The sequence below is a fragment of the Pteropus medius genome, unplaced genomic scaffold, assembly GCF_902729225.1.
Source record: "Pteropus medius unplaced genomic scaffold, Ma_sr-lr_union100, whole genome shotgun sequence".
NCBI lineage: Eukaryota > Metazoa > Chordata > Mammalia > Chiroptera > Pteropodidae > Pteropus > Pteropus medius.
The window spans coordinates 3,706,401-3,732,794 of record NW_024344437.1 but is presented as its reverse complement, the minus strand read 5'-3'; the positions used below and the strand labels follow the sequence as shown (position 1 = coordinate 3,732,794).

The following is a 26,394-nucleotide window of genomic DNA, read 5'->3' as shown; positions in this document are numbered from 1 at the left end:
ACTGGGCTCTCCATTGCTTAGAAGATTAAATATAAGCACATGAGCAGTAATGCCTTGTGTTATTCGCGTGGGTGTGGTAGACCGTAGTTCCTTGCGGGCAGGCCATGTCTCCTATGTCTTCGTCATTCCAGAGCTTGTAGGGCACCGTGAGTACTTTGCCAAAGGGCACAAATTCTAGAACCAGGTAGTTCTGAGTTTGTGTCCTGGCTCTGCCACTTACTGGTCTTGTGACCTAATATAAATTCCTTAGCATCCTGTGCCTCAATTTTCAAGTTTTTAAAATACATGCAGATCTTAACTTACAAGGTATTTGTATGATTTAAATGAAAAGCAATAATGTGTTAAAGTATTTAGTAATTCCTGACATGCAGTGAACATTTAATTAATACTAATTCCCTTCCTCTCTCCAGCAGCTGACCACTCATTATATGAACTCAACGAAATGAATAAATATATTAGTGTTTTTTGAGAGCTTTGATATAAAGGTGTCTGTACTTAATTCATGAGGTAATGGGGCGCTTTTCAAGACTGTCAAGTCAACCAAGCAGTGTTCTGACTGTAGAGTATGGACAGAAAAGCCTCATGAGAGGGAAATGTGTAGTAGTTTAGTCGAGCTTGTCAGGTGTCTCTAGCAAGGACCCAGGCAGTGAAAATGGACAATAGTGATGAATATAGAAATGCTAGGGGGAAAGTTGACTTGATAACATATTTCAGGACAGAGAATCAGTGAACCTCATTGGTGAGGGTTTAATTTGTTGTTTTTTTTTCCTCCCTGTGTTTATGCATTTATTTATATGCCACTTCACTAAGAAAACTATAGTTAACTTGGTTGTGTTACTAACCTGTGTGGTTCGCATGATTCACACATCTTCATCGGGTCCCATTTTTTATACTTTGTAAGAAGATGGAATGATATAAGCTTTATAAGGCTCACATTACATTATAGATATAGAAACACTGTTAAAGGATGTATAAATTAAAATATAATTTTTTCATTTATGTTATAAATTATGTACTTTTTATCTATGCTGTAAATAATGTGTTATTTTCTTTAATTGTCTTGTGATAAATATTATTAGCCTGTTACTTAGATGATATAACTGAGATTCACAGAGGTTAAGTATCTCACCTAAGGTCGTATTGCTGGTAAGTTTTGGAATTGTGATGGAAGCCAAATAACTGTCAACCTTCAAATATCCTGCTCTTTTCACTCTCCTGTGCTGCAGAGCAATCAGGCATCTTAACGCAAGAGTGAAATACAATCGAGGTCTGTAGAGAATCGGGAGGCCTATTTGTTTTGTGTTACTTAGAGTAACAGCAGGTTATTCTATTTGCAGGAATTGTATCTGGTACTTCACATACATTATCTAATTTAGTCCATGTAATTTTACAAATATTGTTCCCACACAGTTCTTACTATGTTGTGTAAGTGAAAAAGTACTAGATTGCGTTTCAGGGAACCTGACTCTCAGTTTGCTGTGTGACACTTTACATAAAATTCGTGGTTTTGTGTGTCTTCAGTTATAAAAATAATTTTGATGGTGGTGATCTTTAATGTCTTTAAGCTTTAATATTAAGGCTATGACTGAATCTTTTTAAAAATTTACTTTTTCTAACTGCAGATCATGAAAATGCTTACACATATAAATCTCATATAATATAATAACCTCATGTATTATGAAAGCATGCTGGATAAATAAACCCAGTGACTCACAGATGTATTAACTAGAGGTAGAGAGAATGAAGATCAGAAAATTTTAGTCATAAGCCTAAGGTCACACAGAGATTCGAGCCCCAATTTTCTGAAGTCCAAGATCTGTCTTTTTTCTAGCATAGTCTTGCCCGCTTTTTGAGTCTATACTGGTAGCTGGGTGACAGAGAACAAGATCACTAGCAAGGGAAACTGACAAGAATAGAGAAGAAAAGAAACAGTATCCTATAATATCATGGTCAACAAGTGTTATCCAGTAATAAGGAAGTAAAGAATCTGGCCACTTTAATGCCTAAGTTAGAGATGTTAGAAATTGTTACTGTGTAAGTTTATGTATTATGCTGTTTTTTCACAATTTCCTATCCCTTTTAAGACTCCATTAGAAAACGTTCCAGGTAACCTGTCTCCCATCAAGGACCCCGACAGACTCCTCCAGGACGTGGACATCAACCGGCTCCGCGCTGTGGTCTTCCGGGACGTGGTGAGTTACACCCGCGCGACTTTCCCGGAAAAAGCCTTCAGGTGTCCTTCGTGTAAAATGATTTAAATTTTATTAGAAAGCTACATGTTAAAATTAAATGTCCCAATGTCAAGAGTCGTGGGGTTTATATCATACTTCTGATTGTAAAATGGTTTAGCCTTAGCTTTCTCTAAAAGCTTATTAATATGTTATTTTTTAAATTATGTGAAATTTTGCTTTAAGTTTTATGTATACTAAGGATAGAGATAACCTTGAAAACTTATAATTCCCTTTACCTAGTATCACCTCCTCCTCTCTTTCATTATGCCTTGCTCCGTATCTAGGTACCGAATAGTTTGTTGTCATTAATGTTCCTGTTTTATGGATAGAAGGGATTAACTCATTATGGTGTTACTGTCGATTACTTTTTTTTTGGGGGGGGGCATTACTTTTGAAAGGAGAACCTGCATTTTAAATAGGAATAAATAATAGAAAAATTGTCACTCTATATCAGTTCTTACAAATCACTAGGAAAATTATAAACATAACACAGAAGTAGATAGTGGACATAAAATTTGAAATATAACAAACATGATAAAAATTCAGGGTCACTAGTAGTCAAAAGGATGCAAATTCAAACAAAAGTGAGGTATTTCACTGTTAGATAAGCTAAAATTTTAAAGCAGTAATACCTAGCATTGCAGGGGTACACTGAAATATGCTGTCATATATCACTGATAGTAGAAATTGGATAGGCTTTTTGAATAGCTTTTTACTAATATGTGTTAAAACTCTTACAACTATCGATGCTTTATGATCCATTGGTCCTTCTCAGACGATATTTAACCTTATGTGCTGATCAGAACTGCCTACAAGAAAACTGGCAACGTTATAAATATCCAACAATAGAGTTTCAGCCTAGTGAATTGTAGTATATTCATTCAACGGGTAACTCTGCAGCCATTAAAATCATAGTTTTGAGGGAAATTTAGTGACATGGAAAAACACTCATATACTTTAAGGGAAAGCAGCAGTATGGAAAAGTGCTCATATTAGATAAATACTACATTTGTAAGCTGAGAGTATGTAAATGCATAAGTTCATCTTTATTTAAAAAAAAATGACTGGAAAAAACATAGCAAAATATCACCAATGATTCTCTCTAGATAAACAGTTTTTATTTTGTGCTTCAATCTTTTGTACTTTTTTATATTTTCAAATTTTCTTTAAGAAAGCCATATTGCTTTTGTGATTAATAAATGAAAAAGGAATTTTTAAAAATAGGAGATAAAACACCTGATAGTATAAAAACCATGATGTAAGAATCTCACCATAATCTGATCTGTGTTGTGTCCAGAATAACCAGACCCAACTTGAGTGCTCTTAACCAGGAGACAGTTTATTAGCCGGCGGCTGTCCTTGCAAAGGAGCAGCACCGAAATGCCAAGATACAAGGTTTTTAAGCCCCAAATCCCATTCCTCATTCTGTCTTAAACACAAAGGTCCATCTTTCTCCTATTCACTACCTGTCAACCCACTGGTCAGGTGTGCAAGTGGGAAGTACAGAAGCAGAAAGCTTGTGTTAGAATGTTATGTTCCTATGGGTGATTGCCTATGTTCCCATGGACAATAGCCGGTGTTCCCATGGGCGATGGCCAAATAGTAATTTTCAGCTTATATACAATTGATTATTTTTCATGCCACGCAAGCAAGCAGGGTTACACAGGCTAAAATTGGCAGTTAGCGTATGAGCTCATTGTTACAAGTTTCATGATTAACAGAGTGTGGTTAGGGGTTCCAGAAACTAGGCCTAAGTTATGGACTTCCTTTGTCCAGTTTCAGGTTTTAATTATTCTTTAACCCTTTCACATTTCAGCAGGCCATTACAATCTGTAATCCAGACTTGGAAAAAAAATCACATACTAACAATTTAACCATTTAGAAATAGGAATTATTCATCCTTAAAAAATGTGTTGTCGAAAGAATTTTTCTAATAAAGAATGATTAAAACATGGAACATATTTTTATCTCCAAGAGTCGGACATGATATATAAGAGGTTTATGTTAATTGTGACAGTGTTTAAATTGTTAGTAAATTCTACATTAGGTTATTATGGTGGATTATAATTTTTCTAAGATTTATAGATGTTTTGTAAATATATTGGAGAACCAAGCAGTGGTGCTAACCTTTTGTCCTGTGGGGAATTAAGTGATCCCAGGTATATCTTACAAATGTCATCAAGACAACATAACTTGTGTTCATTGAGTTATAGTGTGTATCAGACACTTAATGTATATTACCCTTAGCTTCCAGTTAAAGGTTAAAAGGTAGTTAAGACTCAGAAACATTAAGATCACACCCCTAGTATAAGGGAGAGTCAGAACTCAGAAACATTAAGATCACACCCCTAGTATAAGGGAGAGTAGATCTTTCGAAAGCATTCTGTTTCTATCACCAAATTTCATAGATTGTAAGAAACACTTTTTTCAAAACACTTTTTTCATCAGTTTTCAATAATTTTTGAAATTTGAAAAGGCTTTACAAATGACATGTTTTATAGAGTTAATTGTAGATGTTATGCTAAGAATTGTACTTGACTTTTGAAGTTTTCATGAATCAAGTCATTTTTAGTTTCCTTGATTTCAAAAACAAATGGGTTAAAATTAGGTTCTTAAGGAAAAGTGTATGTACATTATATATAATATGTAATATACCTGTATATATGTGTGGAGGTATATTAATAGAATATAACCTTGGAGTGTAAAGTTGTTTCTTTTTTTCTCTATAGTCTTTGTCAGCTGTTTTACCTTTTAAGTCTATAATTTTCTTGGTATGAGCCCACACACATACACAGACACACATACAAGCTCATATACCATATTCTTAAATTTAGAGATTGAGGATTTTAATGGTTTTCAATGATTTTTGAGTTTTGCTGACACCGTAAGAAAGTACATACTAGCTGTAGTGGCAGGAGGAAAATTTGATAAAACATCAAAGAATGAATTCTTTTCTTGCTCTCATTTGTTTTCTGTGATGAAGACATTGCTGATTTAAATGCATATGAACTGTAATTTCCGGTAGAAGATTTGTGGCACAGTTTGCTATGTGGTTAAAAAAAAAAACAGCTTTAAAAAACAAAAACTCTAACTTTGTTTTCAGTGTTCCCCAGTAAGCCAAAATTTGAAAGTAAATTCATTATGCTTCTCTCTTTCTCGAGAGCCTGACCTAGGATTATCCTAGGTCACCTTTCTATCCAAAATTATAGAAACAGAAGTAATTTTAATTCTTAGAAACTGAATTGGAAAGTTTTTCAACATCCTGGTTGAAGCATTAAAATTTTTAAAGCATTTTGAAATAAATTAATTATGTTACTGTTTCAAGATTGAATAGTGGAAAGTCCCATTTCTTAAGCAGATGGGAGAAACATAATAAAGTTCTTGTTTTCATAACAATAAAATACCTAGGCAAGGCAATTAATTTGTGTAAAATTTAGTTGTTCTCCAGATGTTTAGCTTCTGTATATTGTTCATTTTCGTTTTCAAAGACAATACTGGGAACAAGCATCACAATTAGTTTACATATTTGGATTTGAAGAGAAAAGGCAGCTGTTTTCATTGCATTTATAAGGGAGATTTTAACTTGGCTAGGACAATTCACAGTGTCTATTATATGCAGCTCTGCAACTTCGTAGCTGGCATTCACTCATTCTACACATACTTGTTGAATGCCTTCTGATTGCCTGGTACGAAGTTTCCACTGGTGGAAATAAAAGTGCAGTGGGATATTGTGGGCTGTTGCAGCTTGAGCTGTGTTTGAATTCGTTGGTCAGTCTCTTTTGTTAGTCTGATTGTCCTCATTTCCTTTATAATAACTGTTTAAGTATTTGATTTTGTCCCTTCTCTCTATATATTTATTCCATCGGCATTGTAAAAAGGAGTATGCATTTCAAACATCTAAAGATAAGAAACTATCTTTAGAAAAGCTATCACCCACAGAGTATGAAATACTAAATTCATATTTCATAATATTTAATTTATTTTATTTTCTCCATTAGCTGTACTAATTGTTTCATAGTATTAAGTCATCAGTAAATATTTGTTTGCTTTCTTTTCTGACAAATGCATATAAATTCTGAACTTTCTTCACATTGTGTTTAAATGAAATAATAAATATAAAGTGCACCATTAATGGAGTTACTAGACTTTAATGCATGTTTGTTTTCTTTATTTCTCTGATACTAAATTTTACCTGTTATTTGTAGGGCACAGTAATTACTTGCAGTTTTTGTTTGAAGTATCACTTTTACTTAGCTTAGAAAATGCCTTTATAATCATTTCCACTTGATTCCTAGATAGGGTCTAATTTGGAAGTGGTACTAGAGCTCATATAAATTTGCCTTCTTAACAGTTTTTCCCTATAAGATGGTTATCTAGGCTTTTTGGATAGAGCTGTCATGTAATATGTAGCACATTGTATTTTTTGCAAAGTATATTTATTATAAAGTTATCTTCTTTGGTAGACTGCAAGCTACTTTTTAAAAACTGATATCTTTAGCCTAAGGAGGAGGATCTCTTTTAGACCTTTTACCATTTTGCTGTTTTCCTCTGGAAAAACTCCATTTGTCCTTGAGCTTTTGAAATTAGGAGGCTCAAATATTGGCAGTTTTAGTGGCTATTTTCCCAGTGCAGAATATCGAGACTTGCACTTCTTAATCTGTTGCGCAGACAGAGATTGCATTAGTTTTTTCTTAAGTTACCAATCATCCTTCTAGCTCATATTAGGCTTGTATAAAATTTATGCTTTCTGCTCTTCCATTGTTTATATCTTTCCTATTTTGTACTCATATATAGTCCTACTCAGGTAATAATATGGTAGAGTTGTATATGTATTCCAATTGTAATTTTATTCTATTCATTTTTTAGTTATAACACTTAAAACTCTTATGTTTTTTTAATTGACACATTAAATTATTCTCTTCAGCCTGTGCCATCTGCATATGTTCAGTTATGGAAGTGTAATGGACAGTAATGGTGAAGGGGACAAAGAATAAAATTTTGTGGCACGTTCATCAAAATTTCAACATTCTTGTTTTTTGAAATTGCATTTCAACTTATAACTCAGATGATATATTCCTGGAGTTTTGTATTTATACTTAAATGATACTTATTGAATTACAATATGTATATTTAGCAAGTTTTAATAAAAGTTAAATGTCAGATTTTGCCTCTGTAAAGAAAATGACGTAGGAGTAGTTGCTTGTGCTCTGCGAACTTTCACTGAAAGTTTTTTAAGTGTCAGAACTGCCTTTTGTTTTCCACAGGATGACAGCAAGCAGGCGCAGTTCTTAGCCCTAGCTGTAGTTTACTTCATTTCGGTTCTGATGGTTTCCAAGTATCGTGACATCTTAGAACCCCAGCGAGAGACTGCGAGAACTGGGAGCCAGCCGGGGAGAAACATTAGACAAGAAATAAATTCACCGACAAGTACAGGTACTTAATACTTCGCAAACTATTTGAATTTCCATCATCATTTCCCTCCTTTTTATTTGACTTTTACAGTCCGATTTAAACTAGTCCTGTTCATAATCACCTCAAATATTTACAAGTATGTGATATATACATGCCAGTTTAATATTCTTTAATTCCTCAGAAATATATGAATGGTATTTCCATAATAATTGTCGTATTCTCATTTTATCAGTGCAGATTTGTTTTTAATGTTTTTTATCTAGTAATAAAAGTCATCTGTACTATAATATGTAAACAACTCATTTTATATATAATGCTTTTTAACCTTTAAAAACATGAAATTGGGAGGTCCTTATAGAGTAGGTCAAGACTAAGTATAAGTCAAAATGTAAATCTTTATAGCTAGGTTCAAAGACAGCATTCCTTTTTTTCTTTCTTTTTTTTTCCTTCCCTTCCCATCCCCTTCCTTTTCTTTTCTTCTTCTTTCTTTCTTCTGCTGTGTAGTTATTTCAATATCTAATTATCAATGTCTATATTCAACATATTCTGTATTTAAAATATTCTATATTAAATACTCAATATCAATATTCTATCAGAGATTCATAATATGCAAACATATATTCTAAACTTTATACCAGAGTTGCTTCAACTAAAATCAAAGACTTGTAGACAACAATGTACCATCTTGGGCCACGTTATCTTTCTTATCTACAGAAGATGCTCGTGTTGTAGGAGTTCTTGCATTATCAGCTTTGCCTACCCTGCTTGAAAATGATACACACATTTTCTGGCAACTAATATTGTAATATCACGGGATGCCTTCTGTCAGTTGCATTTCCTGCCACGTGTTTATATCAAGGTTGTGTCTCTGTTTTTTGCAGCATAACCTTGATAACCCAGTGATTATTTCATGTACCATTGGATTAATTTATATTTGAAATTGCCTTTCCTAAATAAATACATATGGTCTATAAATAAAATTGATATTTTTAAAAGTGAATAGAAATTAGTGGTCAAATCTCTGCATTTTGTTTTCCATAAGCATATCGTATGTCATTTAGCTTTTTGCTGTTGTGGAAATATGGATTATGTTTTAGCTATAATACTTTGCTGTTGCATGCTCTATTTACTGTGAACACATAAACATGATAATTCATTGTAGTATACTTTTAACTTTATTCTTCAGAGTAAACATTATCCTACCATTCCGGTTTATGTCTTTTGACCATTTAAAACATGACACTAAAATTCTATTATCTTAATCAACTCTTTTTTCTTCATTTTAATGCACTCATATCAGTTATATATGTATAAAATGAGCAATATTTTACTGAATTGCCAGTTCACTAAAGCCAGTTCTGACTTTCTTGTGTGTTTGTATGACTCTGTGTATGTTGCTAAAATTACTTAACAAGTATATTATTTCTTTTCTCTTAATGCATAACCACTTTCTTTCCCCAAGAGATGCAGTCTTTATTGCTAGTACTGTTTGCATGTTGCAGTGATTAGAATTGTCATGTACCTTCAGTGGACCGTGTTTCAGATTGTTTCATGCTTGCTCAAATTTGATCCCATGATTTTCTCCACAGTTGTGGTCATACCATCTATCCCTCATCCAAGTTTGAACCATGGATTCCTTGCCAAGTTAATTCCTGAGCAGAGCTTTGCCCACTCATTTTACAAAGGTAATATCGACCTCATCTCCTGACCTGTTTGGGTATTCTTATTTCATCGTGTTATACAATAAATATCCATAATCCCATTGTTCATAAACAAGTATACACCTCAGGTTTCATGGAGATATGATATGTTGTATTTATACCTGGCTAATGAGAACAAAATGTAGCTTTTATATTTGTATTCCATCACATTTCTTTATATGTCATCTGCAAGTTAAGTATACCTACTCACATGTGTGGTACTGTGCACCGTGGTGACGTGCACTGGAGATAGCCGAAGAGTTACCCCTTCGTAGTGGGAATGAATTAGCCCAAAACGAAGGCGACTCCAGACGCATAAGAAAAACTATTAAAAACAAGCCTTGAAAGCATCAAACCGATCTATAAGTTATTTAACTTACTATCAGAACAATATTCTGCCTCTCTTTGAAGGAATGCAAAACTTTCTCTACCAAACAACCTAAAATTCAAAATTAAGCATCCAGTAAAAATTTATTAAACGTGAAAAGAAGCAGGAAAGTGTGATGCGTAAGCAGGAGATAAAAATTAATCAATAGAAACTGATTCAGAAAGGACAGACGTGGCAGATGTATCGGATAAGGACATTCAGACAGCTGTTATAAGTATGTACAAGATGTTTTTCAATCTGAAAGAAAAAAGGAACATAATGAAAAATGGAAGATTTTTTTAAAAGAACCAATTGGAAGTTTTAGAGATGAAAAGTTAAATAGCTGAAGTGATGTCTCCTGGACAGTTCACAGGAGAGTAGTGTCTGCAGAACACAGGATTGTGTGGGTCACACCCTGCACCCTCACTGCCCCCTCCCCAAGATGTCCCATGCGCATGCCCCGGAGAATTCCCGGGACACTGAATGTGATGCATTTTACTCCTGTGGTTAGGTTGTGTCCTGCAGGGCAATTGCTTTTAAGAAAAGGTGGTTATGCAGACAGTCCCGACCCAAACACAGGAGCCCTGTATAGGCAGAGAGTTTCCTCTGGCTGGTTGCAGAACAAAGTCAGAGAAACTGGAAGTGTGAGAGGGATTTGACTTTGCCAAGATGGAGATGACCACAGGTTAAAGACCTAACATCGCTCTCTAAGACCTGAGAGCACTTGCCTGGCTGACAGTCAGTGAGAAAGCTGGGACTCAGGGGCTTCAGCCTGTGACAGCAAAGAACAGAGTTCGGCCAGTAACTGGAGTGAGTTTGGGGAGGACCCTGAGCTCCAGATGACACCATAGTTCAGAGTGCCCAATGCACTGATATGGAAGATCAATTATAGAACAAACAAAGCAGCAAAGTATTTTTTTCATTACAACTTGATAAATACTCAGATATATTCTTTACAAATGTACAACCTTTGAACATCATGATAAAATGAAGGAAAAATTTCTTTTCAGCTTTATTCTTTACAAACATATCTAGCTCCAAAGTGTGTAAACTGAGGATAAGATTAAATTAGATTAAATGCCCTTGGAGTTGGTGTTGTGTAGGCGCAAGTCCCAAAGGCTTAGCCGCAGTGACTGCAGGGTATCTGGGGCAGTCGTCCAGGTCACGAGCCTGCGTCCGACCATCAGTGAAATGGCTTTCTTCATCAAGGGAGCTTTGTCAGGAAGACGGTTTTAGCTGAAGTACATGGTGGTCTTAGTGGTATGATAAAATGTTAAATTACTTTAAGGCTCTTGTGGTAAATTTACCATTATTCTCTTCATTATGTAGAAATGGGGGTGCAATGGTTATTTAGAGGAAAATTCTGTTGATAATTAGAAATGCAAAGTCAACTCTTAGTGTTTTCACCGGATAAGAAACAGTTAGAGTCCACTCTTTAAAGACTTATGGAACTGGCTTCTTTGTCAGACATGTAAAGTATTTTTAAAGAATGCAGCGCTCCCAGACACAGAAGGATTGTGATTTTTTTTTTTTATTGGCAGAAAATATCAAATTACAAAAATAAAAGAAACCTGAAAGTGCACAGTTCTCGACACATTTCATTATATAATAATAATTACTTAATAATAATTATCAGTTGTTGATCTTGCATGTTGATCTTGAAGAATGAACTGGATTTTGTTCATTCCTTTCTTTCAGCTCCCTGAGCTTTTTAAAAATTTCTGAAGTAGTGCTCTGACCCCTCTCTTCTTTATAGTCTTTGACAGTCCCTCAGTTCAAGGTCTTACCCCTTCCTAGCATATTGCCATAATTTCTTCATTGGGCTTCTTGTCTCTCTAGTCATTTAATTTATTACTGATGAAGAAATTTTAAATAACATTAATATATAATATAAAAATTAATGTAATGAAAAATTTACATTTGATATAATACATTCATGCAGTAAATGTTTTATAACATATATAATAACAAGTGTATGTTTTATAACAAATATAATAATTTTTCTATTTAAAAATTTGTAAAGGCTTCCTATAATTTTGGCGACAAAGTTAAAATGTCTAAACTTACAGTGAGAAGACTACTAGAGTTCTTATTTACTTAGAATACTACAGATGCTTCCAAAGTGCTTTTCTCACCTCTTACTGATATTTATTCTGTTTTTTTTTTTTTTTTTTTTGCAGTTTTACCTAAATTTGTCTTAAAATTTAAATGAGATTGTGCCCCATTTGGACTTAAATTTTTCTGGTAGCATTTAGAGTAAATTATCACATGGGTCTCTGATAATCTGACTGCTGACTGCTTTTCCAACTTTATCTTGTATTATTTTTCCATTTGCTCACTATGCTACAAACTACCTTTTAGTTCTTTAATCATTCTAAGCAGTTTCCCGTATCATGATGTTTGTATTTTGTTTCTGGTTTTGGCTCTTTCTTTTCCCTGTTTTTTGTATGATTAGTGCTTACTTTTCAGGTGTCTGCTTAAAGATCACCTCCTCACAGAGGGCCCCCAACCCCTGCGGCTGAGCAGCTCCCTCCTCCACCCGGCTCTCTATCACAGCATTCTCTTTATTTCTCTTCTTGCACTAACGCAATTTATTTGTTTGTTTATTAGAATGTATACTTTGAGAAGGTAGTTCCTGCCACCTTGCATGGCACTTAAGAGTAAATACGGTAAATATTTGTAACTAAATAAATAAGCCAGTGAGAAAGTCGAACAATTTTTTAAAAAGCTGAGCGTCGATGTTAGCTATAAATGCATTTCATTATAAACATGTGAAAACTGGAACTAGGAAAAACTTTTATTGATAACTTGTTCTGAAAGCTGTAGGAGTTTTATGTTAATTATTTCACTTTCGATTTAAGAAGAAGAAAGTAGCTATGTAGGTGCACTTACAAATAAATGTTATATTTTTCTCTAACAGTTTATAATCAGGGGAAAAAATTAACACAGAAAATAAAATAATTAAGAGAATGCAATACTGGTACAAGAATAGAATATGGGATAAGCAGTCTATAAATAGGCTGGAGTTTGCACAAGCATTTTATATCTTATAACTTATTTAATCAAATGGAAGAGGAAATATAATTTGACAAATGATATGGAGATTATCAAATGGAGTAACCATTTGAAAAGAATTAATTTACATCCTCTCATTATACCAAATCATTTCATATGTATTAAATTTAAAGATAAAAATGAAACAACATAAATCAAGAAAATTAAAATTAATATTAATTAGTATAAAGAGAGATGTTTAAATCATAACATCAAAGGCTGAAATTATAAAGTAAAATATATGACTAAAGTTTTATATAGCTGCATATCTGAATATATTTACAACATTAAAAAGAAATAGAAACAAAAAATACATATTTAGTAAAAGTTAATAGACTTAATGAACAAAAAGCTCTTACAGATCTATTAAAATAATATATCACAATAATGGAGAAAGATAGAAAACACCAAACAACTAACAAAAGGCAAATTGTAATGTTACAAATAAGGAAAATATATTTAAAAGTAATAATCAAATAAATTTATATTCAAACAAAAATGTACCATAATTTGAAAATTGGGAAAATTTTTAAAAAGTGAGAGTTTAAATCTGTATACTTTCCATAGCATAAAAATATCCATAATCCTGGACCAGTAATTCTACTTTGAGAATTGTACTTAAGGAAACAATGATATGCCAATAATTCACATACAAATATTTTTACTGCTCAGTTTTTTATTGCATACTTGAAAATATTAAATGAATATTAAATAGTTGCTACATTCATATAATCTAACATTTAGATTTTTAATATTGCAAATTTGTTATTTTATTTTGCTTTTGGAATCCTTTTTACTGGGTCCTTTGTAATCTATAATGCGAATGCAGTATAATCTATTTTACAATATTGTTAATATAAAATTTATAGAATTAATATTGGATAGTGATGTTGAATATGTTATATATTTCAGTTATTTACAGGTAAAAATCATTCCCAGTTATTCCTAGCAAATATTTTTAAGAACTTTAACTCTTAAATATCCACTTTTAGTATTATTAAGGGTACCAACAAAAACCTCCCTCCCTCCGTCCCTCCCTTGTGTCCTTGCGTCCTTGCTTCCTGTTATATCCTTCATATTACATCACTATATATAATAGTGAGCAAAGAGTCCTTTCCTTATGAAACTAACATTTTAGCAAGGGTGATACTCTTTTAGAAACCGCACACTTAAATTTATAACTAGAAGTTATGTCACATTCTAAGAAATTAAATTACAGATTATTATGAGAACGTACAAAAGAAGAAACCTAATTTAATTTGGGATCAAGAAAGGCATCACAGAAGTGATTTAAGCTGGGAACCAAAGGATGGATTTAGTTAGTTTGAGAAAAAGAATGGTGACAGTAGAGGCACATTTCTGAAAAGTTAGCCACATGTCCCGAGAATACCCTTGGCATATTTTGGGAACATTTGTGGGTGAACAGAGGAACCAAGGGGAAGTGAAGCAAGCATTCCATGAGTTAGATAGGTAGGCAGGAACCAGTCACATAGGGCCTGTAAACTGTATTAAGGATCAGATTTTTAAATTAAGCAGAGGAGTATTATATTAGTGTTTAATTGCTGCCATATCAAATTACCACAGAGTTATTGGCCTAAAACAACAGAAATTTAATATCTTACAGCTCTGTAGATCAGAAGTCTAACATGGATTTTGCTGGGCTAAAATTAAGGCATCGTCAAGGTTACATTCCTTTCTAGAGGCTCTCAAGGAGAATCTATTGCCCTTGCCTTTTCTGCTTTAAAGGCCACCCATATTCTTGAGCTTGTGGCCTTCTTCCTCCTTCCTCCATCTTTAAAACAAGGAACAGTGCATCTCTTAGACTATTCTTTTGTAGTCACATCTTTCTCTGAATAGAGCTAGGAAAGGAATTCTGCTTCTAAGGATTCATGAGGTAAGATTGAGCCCACCTGGATAATTCAGGATAGTCTTCCCCCTATCAGAGCCCTTACATTTATGTCCTTTTGGCCCTGTAAAGCGGCATTCACAGGTTTTGGGAATTAGGATATAGACTTTTTGGAGGGGGGCATTATTCTGCCTACTACAAGTATCATAATCCGGTTTATAATCTGGATACAGTGAGGGGGAGTAGATTGGAGGGGACTTCTAGGGAAACTGGATAAACCAATTGAAGGCTGTTGCTGTCTAGGTAGAGATGCTGTTGCTTAGGACTAAGGTGTGTTGGCAGTGGAGATCAAAGAGAAAGGTAAATTAGGGACATATTTTGAAGATAAAATTGACAGGATGTGGTAAAGATTAGATATAGAGCGTGGGGTATGCAAAGTTTTCAAGGATGGCACCTGGCTGCCTGGTGTGAAACACTGAAATGATGAAATGGCCATTTATCAAAGTAAACAAGAGTGGAGGAAGACAATAGCCAAGACTTCCATTTTAGATGTGTTACTTTTATTTCTTTTACCTTTTGACTCCCTTCATGCATTTCTCTCACTTCCTACCCACCCCGCCTTTGACAACCTGCAGTCTGTTCTCTGTATCCATAAGCTTGTGTGTGTTTATTTGTTTTGTTTTCAGATTCCACATGTAAGAAAGATCTTACAGTATTTATCTTTCTCTGTCTGACTTATCTCACTTAGCATAATGCCCTTGAGGTCAGTCCAGGTTGTTGCAAATGGCAAGAGTTCATTCTTTTTTATGGCTAAGTGATATTCCATTGTGTGTGTGTATGTAGATATAGATATATAGAGAGATCTTTCTTTCTATCTATCTATATCTGTAAATAGTTATATCTCTATCTATTGTCATTTCTTTATCCATTTATTTGCTGATAGACACTTAGGTTGTTTCCGTATTTCGGCTACTGTAAATAATGCTTCGGTGAATAAAGGGTGCAGATTTTTTTTATTAGTGTTTTTGTTTTCTTCAGATACAAACCCAGAAGTAGCATTTCTGGATCACGTTGTAGTTCTGGCACCAATTCACATTTGCACCAGCAGTGCACAGGCTCCCTTTTCCCTTCGTCCTCGCCAACACTTACTTTTTGTCTTTCTGATGATGGTCATTCTAGCAGATGGGAGGCGATATCTTATTGTGGTTTTCGTTTCCATTTTCCTGATTATTAATGATGTTGAACAGCTTTTCATGTACTTGTTGGACATCTGTATGTCTTCTTTGGAAAAATGTCTGTTCAGATCTGGCCATTTTGTAATCAGATTGTTTGCGTTTTTTATTTTGAGTTGTATGAGTTCTTATATATTTTAGATATTAGCCCCTCATCAAATATATGATTTGCAGATATTTTCTCCCATTTAGTAGAATGCCTTTTCATTTTGTTGAAGATTTCTTTAGCTGTGTATTTTTTTTTAATGTTTGATATAGTCTCACCGGTTTATTTTTGCTTTTGTTGCTTTTACTTTTAGTGTCAGATTTAAAAAAATTATTGCCAAGACTTATGCCAAGGAGCTTACCACCTGTGGTTTTTTTCTAGGATTTTTAATGTTTCAAGTCTTATGTTCAAATTTTTATTTTAAGTTACTTTTTGTGTATGATATAAGAGAGTGGACAGTTTCATTCTTTTCCATGTGGCTGTCCAGTTTTCCAAACACAATTTATTGAAGACACTGTCTTTTCCTCAATGCATGTTTTTGGTTCCTTTGTCGTAAACTAATTGACCATACGTGTGTGCATTTAATTCTGAGGTCCTTATTCTGTTCCATTGATCTGTATATCTGTTTTTGTGGCAATACTATCCTGCTTTAATTACTGAAGCTTTGTAATACAGTTTGAAATCAGAGAATATGATACCTCCAGCTTTGTTCTTCCAGGGTCTTTTGTGGTTTTATACAAAGTTTCAGATTATTCATTTTATTTCTGTCAAAAACGCCATTGGAATTTTTGTAGGGATCGCATTGAATCTATACATTGCTTTGAGTAGTATGGACACTTTAACAATATTGATTCTGATCCATGAGCATGGAATAGTTTTTTATTTATTTATGTGTTCTTCAGTTTTTTTCATTAATATCTTATAGTTTTCATCGTATAAGCCTTTCACCTCCTTGATTAAATGTACTTCTAGGTATTTATTTTCTTTAATATTGAAAATAGGATTGTTTTTTAAATTTCTTTTCTAATAGTTCATTATCAGTATGTAGAAACACAGCAGATGTTTGCATGTTGATTTTGTATCCTGCAACTTTACTGAATTTGTTTATTCTAAAAGATTTTTGATGGGAATCTTTAGGGTTTTTATATCTTACATGTATATATTATTTATATTATAATGTAAATAATATTACTTATAGTAGTGTCATCTTCAAATGGTAACAATTTTATTGCTTCCTTTTCAATTTTGGCTGCCTTTTATTTCTTTTTCTTGCCTGATTACTCTGGCTAGAACATCCTATAGTATGTCAAATGATGGTGGTAAGAGTGGGCTTGTTGGTCTTGTTCCTGATTTAAAATGTTAGGCATGTTAGGCATGGGCATGTCATCTATGGCCTTTATTATGTTGAGGTATATTTCCTCTATTCTCTCTTTGTTGAGAGTTTTTATCAGAAATAGATATTGAGTTTCGTCAGTTGCTTTTTCTGCATCTATTCAGATGATCATATGATTTTTATTCTTCAGTTTGTTAATGTGGTTTATCAGATTGAACCATCCTTTCATCCCTGGAATAAATCCCACTTGACCATGGTATATGATCTTTTTCATGTATTGTTGAATTCAATTTGCTAATATTAGATTTACGCATCTACATTTAATAGGGATATTGACCCGTAATTTTCGTTTCTTGTGGCATCCTTATCTGGTTTTGTTTTAGCCTAATGCCGGCCTCATAAAATGGTTTTGAAAGAGGTCCCTCCTTTTACATTCTTTGGAAGAGTTTGAGAAGAATTGGTACTAATTCTTTTTTAAATGTTTGATAGAATTCACCAGTAAAGTTATCTAGCCCCGGACTTTTGTTTGTCGGGAGGTTTTTGATTACTTATTCAATCTTATTACTAGGAAACAGTCTGTTCATATTTTTTATTTCATCCTGATTCAGTCTTGGTAGAGTGTATATTTTTAGAAATTATCCATTTCTTCTAGATTATTTAATTTATTGGCTGAAAATTGTTTATAGTAGTCTCTTATGATCCTATCAGTTTTAACATCTCCTTTATTTATGATTTTATTTGTGTTCTCTCTCCTTTTTTCTTGGTGAGTCTAGCTAAAGCTTGTCAATTTTATCTTTTCAAACAGCTCTTAGTTTTATTACTCTTTTTTCTACTGTCATTTTAGTCTATTTCTTTTATTTTTGCTGTTATCTTTATTATTGCCTTTCTTCCAACTTTGGGCTTCGTTCTTATTTTCTTTTTGTTTCTTGAGGTGTTAAGTTAGGTTGTTTATCTGAGATTTTTTTCTTAATGTAGGCCTTAATTGCTATGAACTTACCTCTTAGAACTGCTTTCGCTGCATACTCAAATTTGGGCATGTTAAATTTTTATTTTTGTTTTTCTCAAGGTTTTTTTTAAATTTCTTTTGATTCCATCTTTGATCCATTGTTCAGTAGCATGATGTTTAATCTCCACAGTTTTGTGAATTTTCCAGTTTTCTTAATGTAATTAATTTTTCTTTTTATATAAACCACTGTGGTCAGAAATGTTTTCAAGCCTCTTACATTTACTTTTTTTTTTTTTTTTGCTCTAACACATGATCTATTCTGGGAAAAGTTCTATGTACACTTGAGAATAATGTGTATTTTGTTGCATTTGGATGGGATGTCATGTATATATCTATTAAGTCTGTATGGGATGATGTGTCATTTAATGCCATGTTTTCTTACTGATTTTCTGTCTGGACGATCTATCCACCGATATAATTGGAGTATTAAAATCCCCTACTATTAATGGATTGCTGTCTCTGTCTCTATTTAGGTTTGTTAATATTTGCCTAACATATTAGGTTCTTTTATTTGGGTGCATATATATTTACAAATGTTATATCCTCTTATGGATCGACCCCACTATCATTATGTAGTGCCCTTCTTTTATTGTAGTCTTTGTTTTAATGTCTATTTGTATCATGCAGTTATAGTTATTCTCTAGCTTTCTTTTAGTTTCCATTTGCATGTATTAAATTTTTCCATCCCTTCACTTTAAGTCTGTGTCTGTTCTTTCATCTAATGTGTGTCTCTTGTAGACAGCATATATGTAGGTTTTGTTTTATTACCCATTCATCCATTCTATATCTTTTAATTGGAGAAATTTGTCCATTCTGTCCGGTGCCCTGATTTTTGAGGCTTCCATGCAAGGGATGCCGCTACATCTCCTGGCTCTGGTGGCCAGTGAGGCTTACACTTGTCAGTCCTACAGGACTTTAAACAATGGAGAAAGACTTCTTAAGCAGTTACCACTGCCAAGACACAGTAAAAGCAACAGATCCAGGAACTCTGTATTTCTGTGAAGGAGGCCTATTAGCTAATCATCATGGCTGCACCCTGAGGGGCAGACTTCTAATTAAACATGCATTCAGGAGCTAACTAATTTTTTCCAGAGACCTCCTAGGGTGGCACTAACTTCTGGCTCTCCCTCTGCCATTCTCCAGAGTGCCAGTGTCTCCTGGAGGGAAGCTTTACACATATCTGGCACCCTGGTTTTAACATCTGCTTCCACTTTAATTTTGTCTGCTGCCTTGGGGATGCCCCTTGATTGCCTGGCTCTGATAGCCAGGGAGGCTTACATTTCTAGGTCCTACAGGACTGTGGGAATCAGCGAGGCAGCTCTTGGCAGGCTACCACTCCCCAGGGCACTGTAGAGACAGCAGACTGAGGCACACCTCACAGAGCTTCTGTGAAGGAGGACTAGTTGTCTTTGTGCTTTGGCCTGGATTTTGCACACGTCCAGTGGTCTGCAGACCTGCTCTCCAGGAACATAGGCTACGGATTCCTTCTTGGCACTATCCCTCTGCCTTTCTTCGGCTCACCAGTATCTCCCAGAAATGAGCTTATACACCTCATATAAGGAGCCCCGATTTTTGTGACTTTTGGGGGCACCACCAGATTGTCTGGATCTAGTGGCCAGCATGGCTTACACTTGTAGTCTCACACTTTTAAAAGCTGCCGCCTCAGCTTCTGGCTTCTAATAGCCTGATGCTAAAAATCCTTCTAGAATCCAGCAGTTGTGGAACTAGAACTCTGGTCTATTTGATTATAGTCCCATGCTCTTTACATTACGATATATTGCCTTCAGGAAGGAAGGAGAAAATACCCCAAATAGCTTAAGGGCTATAATTGTAAGTGGAGGTGGGGCTGACAAATTTTGTCACATCCTCAACTACTGGGAGCCATTAAAAATAAAACAAACTGCTTAGACAAGCACAAAGGTTTGAGAGATGACAGAGAGCTGGGGCAGGGTTGAAGGACAATGTGTGTCTCCTACATGAGGCCACTTCTTCAAGACTGGGAGAGGTAGTTGTTTTATCTGTTGTACAGAAACCAACACAGAGAATCAAGCAAAATGAAGAAAGGGAGGAATATATTCCAAATGAAAGAACAAGATAAAACAGTCAAAAACAAAACTTAAGGAATTGGAGATAAGTGATTTACCTGATAAAGAGTTCAAAGTAATGCTCATAAAAATGCTCACCAAATTGGGGAGAAGAATGGATGAACACAGTGAGAACTTCAACAAAGAAAATAAAAATATAAGAAACTACCCAATAGAAGTCATAGAGTTGAAGAATACAATAATTGACTTGAAGGATACAGTAGAGGAGTTCAATATCAGTATATGAAGCAGAAGAAAGGATCAGTTAACTTGAAGACAAGGCAGTGGAACTAACCCAATCAGAGCAGCAAAAAGAAAAATGAATGAAAAAAACATGAAGATAGCATTAGGGACTTATGGAACAGCACCAAGCCAAATAACATTTTGCATTATAGGGCTCCCAGAAGAAGAGAAAAAGAAATGAGTAGAACTCTTATTTGAAAAAGCAATGGCCGAAAACTTTACTAACCTGGGGAAGGAAACAGACATCTAAATATGTTAATTGTGAGCTGTCCATGCACATCTTCTAAGTCTTGGGAAAGCTGAATCTACAAGGACAATACAGGTGACAGCCTGACAAGTTTCTTAATCCTCATAGCATATGTAAGATCTACATATTTCAAAAGTAGTTTCTGCAACTCCGACGGTATAACTAATTTGTCCAGGTAATATGGAAAACTAGTAAGTTGTGGAGCCAGAAATGGAACTTTGATCAATTTGATTATATTCCTAAGGTCTTTCCATTATGACATATTTCCTTCAGAAAGGAAGGAGAAATACCCAGAATAGCTTAAGGGCTAGATATATAAAGGGAGGTGGGGATCAAAGGTTGTTCTTTTAGAGTAGGATATATTGGTCTACAGATAAAGGGGGCAAAAGCTAGGGAAGAGAGACATGAATTGAAGTGACTAGAGGGAATGGTTGGGCTCTGTATTTTCTTCTAGGATATGATGATGGTGATGATAACAATAACAGTAAAATCTATAATGGCAGCAGCAAGGTCCAAAACTTATAATGAGATTATTCTATGCTAGGCACAATTCATGAATTTTGTTCTTTAATCATCCCCGAAACTGTATAATGTATGTACAGTTATTATGCTCACTTTAAGGATAAAAGAATGAGGCCAAGAAAAGTTAAATGGCTCATGCTACATCACAAAGCATGAATAAGTCTTGATTGAAAGTCAAACAGCCTAATTTCAAAGCTGAACTCTCAATCATATATAATATGCAATTTGTGGCTTATCTAATTGATGTTTGGTTGTTTTCATTTTTTTGCAGCTCGAGAAGTTTAGACCCATATGTTAACATTTTATTATTAGTGTTAATGATTGCCTCCATTACATTACAGAAATGCATGACATATTTCAATAGGAAAAGTGTTTTTGTTTCTTTGAGAAGAAAAGAGAAAAAGAATGCAAACAAGCTAAGGCAAGAGAAAAGCAAACTATATGAATATTTTTCATTTCTTTTTGATATTTAAAATGTACAAATTGGAACTATACTAAAATTTGGATCTTAAACATCACTTAGAGGAAGGACTTCTGGAAGAGTGGAGTAAGGACCTTCCCACAACTGCCTCTCCATGAAAGCAATGAGAACAGTGACAGAATGGTCAAAACCATTTTTTTAGTTCTCTGGAAAGTGATCAAAGGCTTGCAACAATCCAAAGATTATTAAATCAAGAAAAACTGTAGAATCTTCATGCGAATACCAAACTTTGTGACGACTTAACTTGCCCATTGCCATTCACTTCTCCCCAGCTCTGCAATAGCCTTGAAAACCAGCAGCCAGACAACCGTGGTAGCTGTGAAAACCAGCAGCCTAGCAGCCACTGGAATGAGGCCAACGAGGTTTAGAGTTTTTAGAAAGTCCCATTTTAGAGCATTGTCACTATTTAACAGGTCTAGCATCTCCCTCTGGTAAAGCTCCATTCACTGGACTTGTTATTATTCGATCTGATCAGAGCTTTATTAATATTTTTTTTTTAGCATTGCAGCCAACTAAGATGGCAACAACAGCCTTACCAAAAAGCTTAAAAGGAAGATCTAAGAATGAGATGTCCGTATTCCTGGGCCTATACTCAGGTACAGGAGTGATCCGAGAAGGCTCTAATCACTTACCTCTGTCTGACCTTTAGGTTCTGGGCACGCAGGAAATGAAGGGTAAATGAGAGTTGTAAACAGTACAAGTGTTAAAAGCATGCCCTGACACAAACACAAAACCTCTAGAAATGAGTAAAAGATTTACTGGTTGAAGACAGTAAGGGAAATCTCTGTTCAGTTATTAGCTGACCACTGTGCTTACTGAGCAGAGATTTCGGTGGCTGCAGGTGACCAGGAATACAGATTTTGTAGAATTAGTTCAGGAGAGTCAGTAAACAGAAACAGTGATCCCCCATGTGAGGGGTGGGATTTCCAGGATTGGCACATGTGTTTTAAATGTCTAGTTTTCAACAAAAACAAAATGTGAACCATGCAAAGAAACAGGAAAGTATGGCAACACACGTAGAGAATAAAAACCATCAGTAGAAACTGCCCCTGAGGAAGCCCCGATATTGAACTTACTAGACAAACGCTTTAAACCAGCTATTATACATATGCCCAAATAATTAGAGGAGACCTTTTTAAAGAAAAGTGTGAGGGTGATGTCTCACCAAAGAGAATATAAGAAACACAGAAAAGAACCAAATAGAAATTCTGGAGTTGAAAATTTAATAATTAAAATGTAAAGTTCATTAGAGGGTCTCTACAGAAGATTTGAGTTGACAGAAGAAAGAATCAGCATACTTGAAGAAAAGTTCATTGAAGTTATCTTATTCTGAAGTACAGAATGGAAAAAGAATGAAGAAACGTGAGGAGGGCCTGAGAGACCTGTGAGACACCATCAAGTGAACCAATATACATATTTGGGGATCCCAGAGGAGAGGAGAGAGAAAGGGGCAGAAAGAATATTTGAAGAAATATTGTCCTGAAAACATCCCAAATTTGATGAAACTCATTACTACGCACATGCAAAAACTTCAGTTCACTGTAGGATAATTCCCACAGATTTACAAATCATAGTCAAAACATCCATTGGAAGTGTCGTCTTGGCTCTTAATTATTTCTTCTGAATTATAATTTTGTGTATTTGGGGCATATTTCTTTGGAAATAATATCAAATTCCTGAAGTTGTATTCTTTTTATACATTTGGTGTGGCAAAAAAAGTAAATCATATATAAATAATTGCAAATAATTACTCAGTGCATTGCAGTCTTTTGTTGTGTAAAACGAACTTTAATAATGATTTTCATATCTTTTATGTATGTATTTTTTTCTCCTTTGGAGTTCAGGTTACTTTTTATATAATTTAATTTGGCTTTTTTAGATTAATATGTAAATATACATCCTAATTATATACAGGGTTTCCTGTTTTATTTTAAATCACTCTAAGTGGTTTAGTTTGCTTAGTATTATTAGTATTTGAAGAGCATATAATTAATCTTATATAATTTTTAGTGCTATATTAACAAGGAACTATTGGACTTACTAGACAAATGTATGTTTTTTCATGTTATTCTTTATTTAGTTTGGAAAATAGCAATTTAAATAATTTAATACGTAGGACATATTTAAACACTTCATAAATCACTGTTAAACAAGATTTTTGGAGGAAGGAATGTGATAAATGAGGTCACCATGTCGAAATCATGTCATTTGCTGAACTTAACCCCATAATTTTTCCAAAATTTATTAGAGGAACTCGTTAGGTTCAATGAAACACTATAAGAAAAAGAGGCATCTGGCATCCAACTGCCTGTTTCTGACAAAGTTAAGATCACTCAGGCAAGTAATGCTTCTGCTTTGTGTACTCACATGTATCGCTACAGAAACTCAACTACTGAAAAGTTACAAGTGTACTTGTCATTGATACAAGTATGCAGTCATTTATACTTTCTCTGCTGTTCATGCTTAACTTCCTATTGAACTTTATTAAATCCTCAAAGTACTTTAGTGTCACAAACAAGCATATATGTGATCTAAGTTCAGGTTTATGCTATCAACTGAGAGCATGTTCTGTAAAAGATGTTAATGCATAATGAGAAATTAAAGTAGGCTTTTTGACTACTGATCTGTTTTTTATTTGTAATTACTATTATAAAATGTTCCGTTGGTGTTTATTTTTATTTCTATGTAACATGATCACAAGGTATGATTTACAAAACCTATTTGAATAGACTTCTTATTTAAATGTCAGACTTCTGCTTCATTTCTGAAATCATTTTATTGGTCACAGAAAAAATAAACCTAAGATATTTATTACTGGGTAAATATTTTGATGATTCACATGAAAGTTTTTTAATGTTCAATTTTAATAAGCTTTTAATTGTGTTTTATAATCAAGAGGTTAACATTTCTATTTCAGACTAATATAACTTGAAAAGTTTACATTTTTTTTGCATAGCTCATGATGTAAAACACACCATAAATATACTGAGCCATCATATTAGGGTAAACCAGAACTCTAGGCCAAATCTATAAATCAGCTAAATTCAGAAGTGCTAGACCTGACTATATGCCTTTTGGTAATTAAATGCTGTAGGAAAAGTTAGCCAGTGCTAGTAACCATGACACTATTTTTTTTCCTGATGTTAGAGTTCTTAATTCTACATTCTTTTTCTTGATGTTAGAGTTCTTAATTCTACATTCCCTGTTCTCTTGTCATAATAATAACACTACTGCTACTTATTCTTTCCTGATTTTTCTATGACAGTTGTTTCTCTTCAAAAATATATAACCTATAGATTAACACATGTATTGAATAAATTCAGTGGTATCTCTTAATAGTGGAAATAACTGCCTTAGCCATCTTATCTTCTCATTTTATATCCCTAAGGTTATTTCCAAACATCCAAAGTTTTATCACCTCAGTTTAAATAATCCCAAAATATATGGCTATACTTATCTTGACCTACAGATACAAGTATCTCAGAGATTCTACAGCCTTATTTGATTCAAAACTTAATTCATTATTTTCTTGTATAAACACACTCCTCTGTAGCTTCCTTCCTCAGTAGCGCAGCACAGTTTTTTTTTTTTCTTAAGCTGGCTCTTGCAGAAGCATCTCCATTCATTCCCTTCCTGCTTATATTCTAAGTCTTAATCTTCTCTCACAAGGTTTTATTAAAAAGCCAAACTGTTATCTTTACCTCTTTTTCCTTCTGTGTGCTTTGCCAATAGTAGTGAAATTGTCTTTCTAAAACTTTCGTGTGGTTATTTTAGTTTTTAGTCTTGGGATCAACAAAGAATAGGTCTACTCTATTTTTCATGTTAGTCATTCAGTGTTTGAAAACTAATATCATGTTATACTAATTAATCTTTCAATTATAACATCCAAACAAGCAAAACCGAAGCCTATTTAATTAATATGCAAAAAACTACAATACAACACTGAATTGTGAGAGATGTATATTTTTAGTTAATTTACTATATATTAGGAATGTTGAATAAGGAGATGTTATTTATTTCTAAATAGCTAACATTTACTTTTGTATCCACTTTACGCAGGAACTATAAATAGTTTACATGTAGTGTCTTATTCTTCAACATGACTTAAGTTAAAAGCTATTATTTCCATTATACTGTAGATTAGATACTTTTTAAGGTCACCATTCAGAATTTGATAATATTTTATTATATGGAGAAGTTTATTATTTTAACCTTTGTATAATGAGATTTGATATGAATTTAAAATTTAAAGATTTTCTTTCTACTTTAATTGGTAATATGTGTATTTCATACATATATGTTTTTTCAGAGTAAGTTTTCATAAATTGCAATTGATATTTATTCACAAAATTAGTATTCTAAAATAATTATTATTAGAGAAAGACATATTGGCTAAATTCTTGAGCATTATTCTCTTATTAAACTAATTATCAATTCGAATTAGTCATTTGACATGCTTGTTGCAGTTAACTTGGGAATTTTATGTATTATGTGCAGGTAACTTTAAAATATCTTCAAATAGTTTAAATATTTCAAACATACCATTATTGGTTATTGAAGTACTGTAAAAGTTATAAAAACTGACATATTTTTAAGGACAGTATTAGAGAAGTATAAGAATTCTCTTATTTGATTTTAGCTAAGAATGAA

At 33.8% G+C, this 26,394-nt stretch overlaps 1 protein-coding gene across 13 annotated transcripts in view; it reads left to right on the top strand.

Annotated features, from left to right (window-relative positions):
* The window catches only part of NBEA (neurobeachin), a 629,692-nt gene that overhangs the window by 203,661 nt on the left and 399,637 nt on the right, over nucleotides 1-26,394 (top strand). For all 13 annotated transcript variants that reach the window (XM_039873014.1, XM_039873019.1, XM_039873011.1 and 10 more), the window contains 3 exons: nucleotides 2,085-2,192; nucleotides 7,496-7,664; nucleotides 9,233-9,328. In XM_039873014.1, coding sequence (XP_039728948.1) covers nucleotides 2,085-2,192; nucleotides 7,496-7,664; nucleotides 9,233-9,328 — 373 coding nt within the window. The remainder of the gene's footprint in view (nucleotides 1-2,084; nucleotides 2,193-7,495; nucleotides 7,665-9,232; nucleotides 9,329-26,394) is intronic.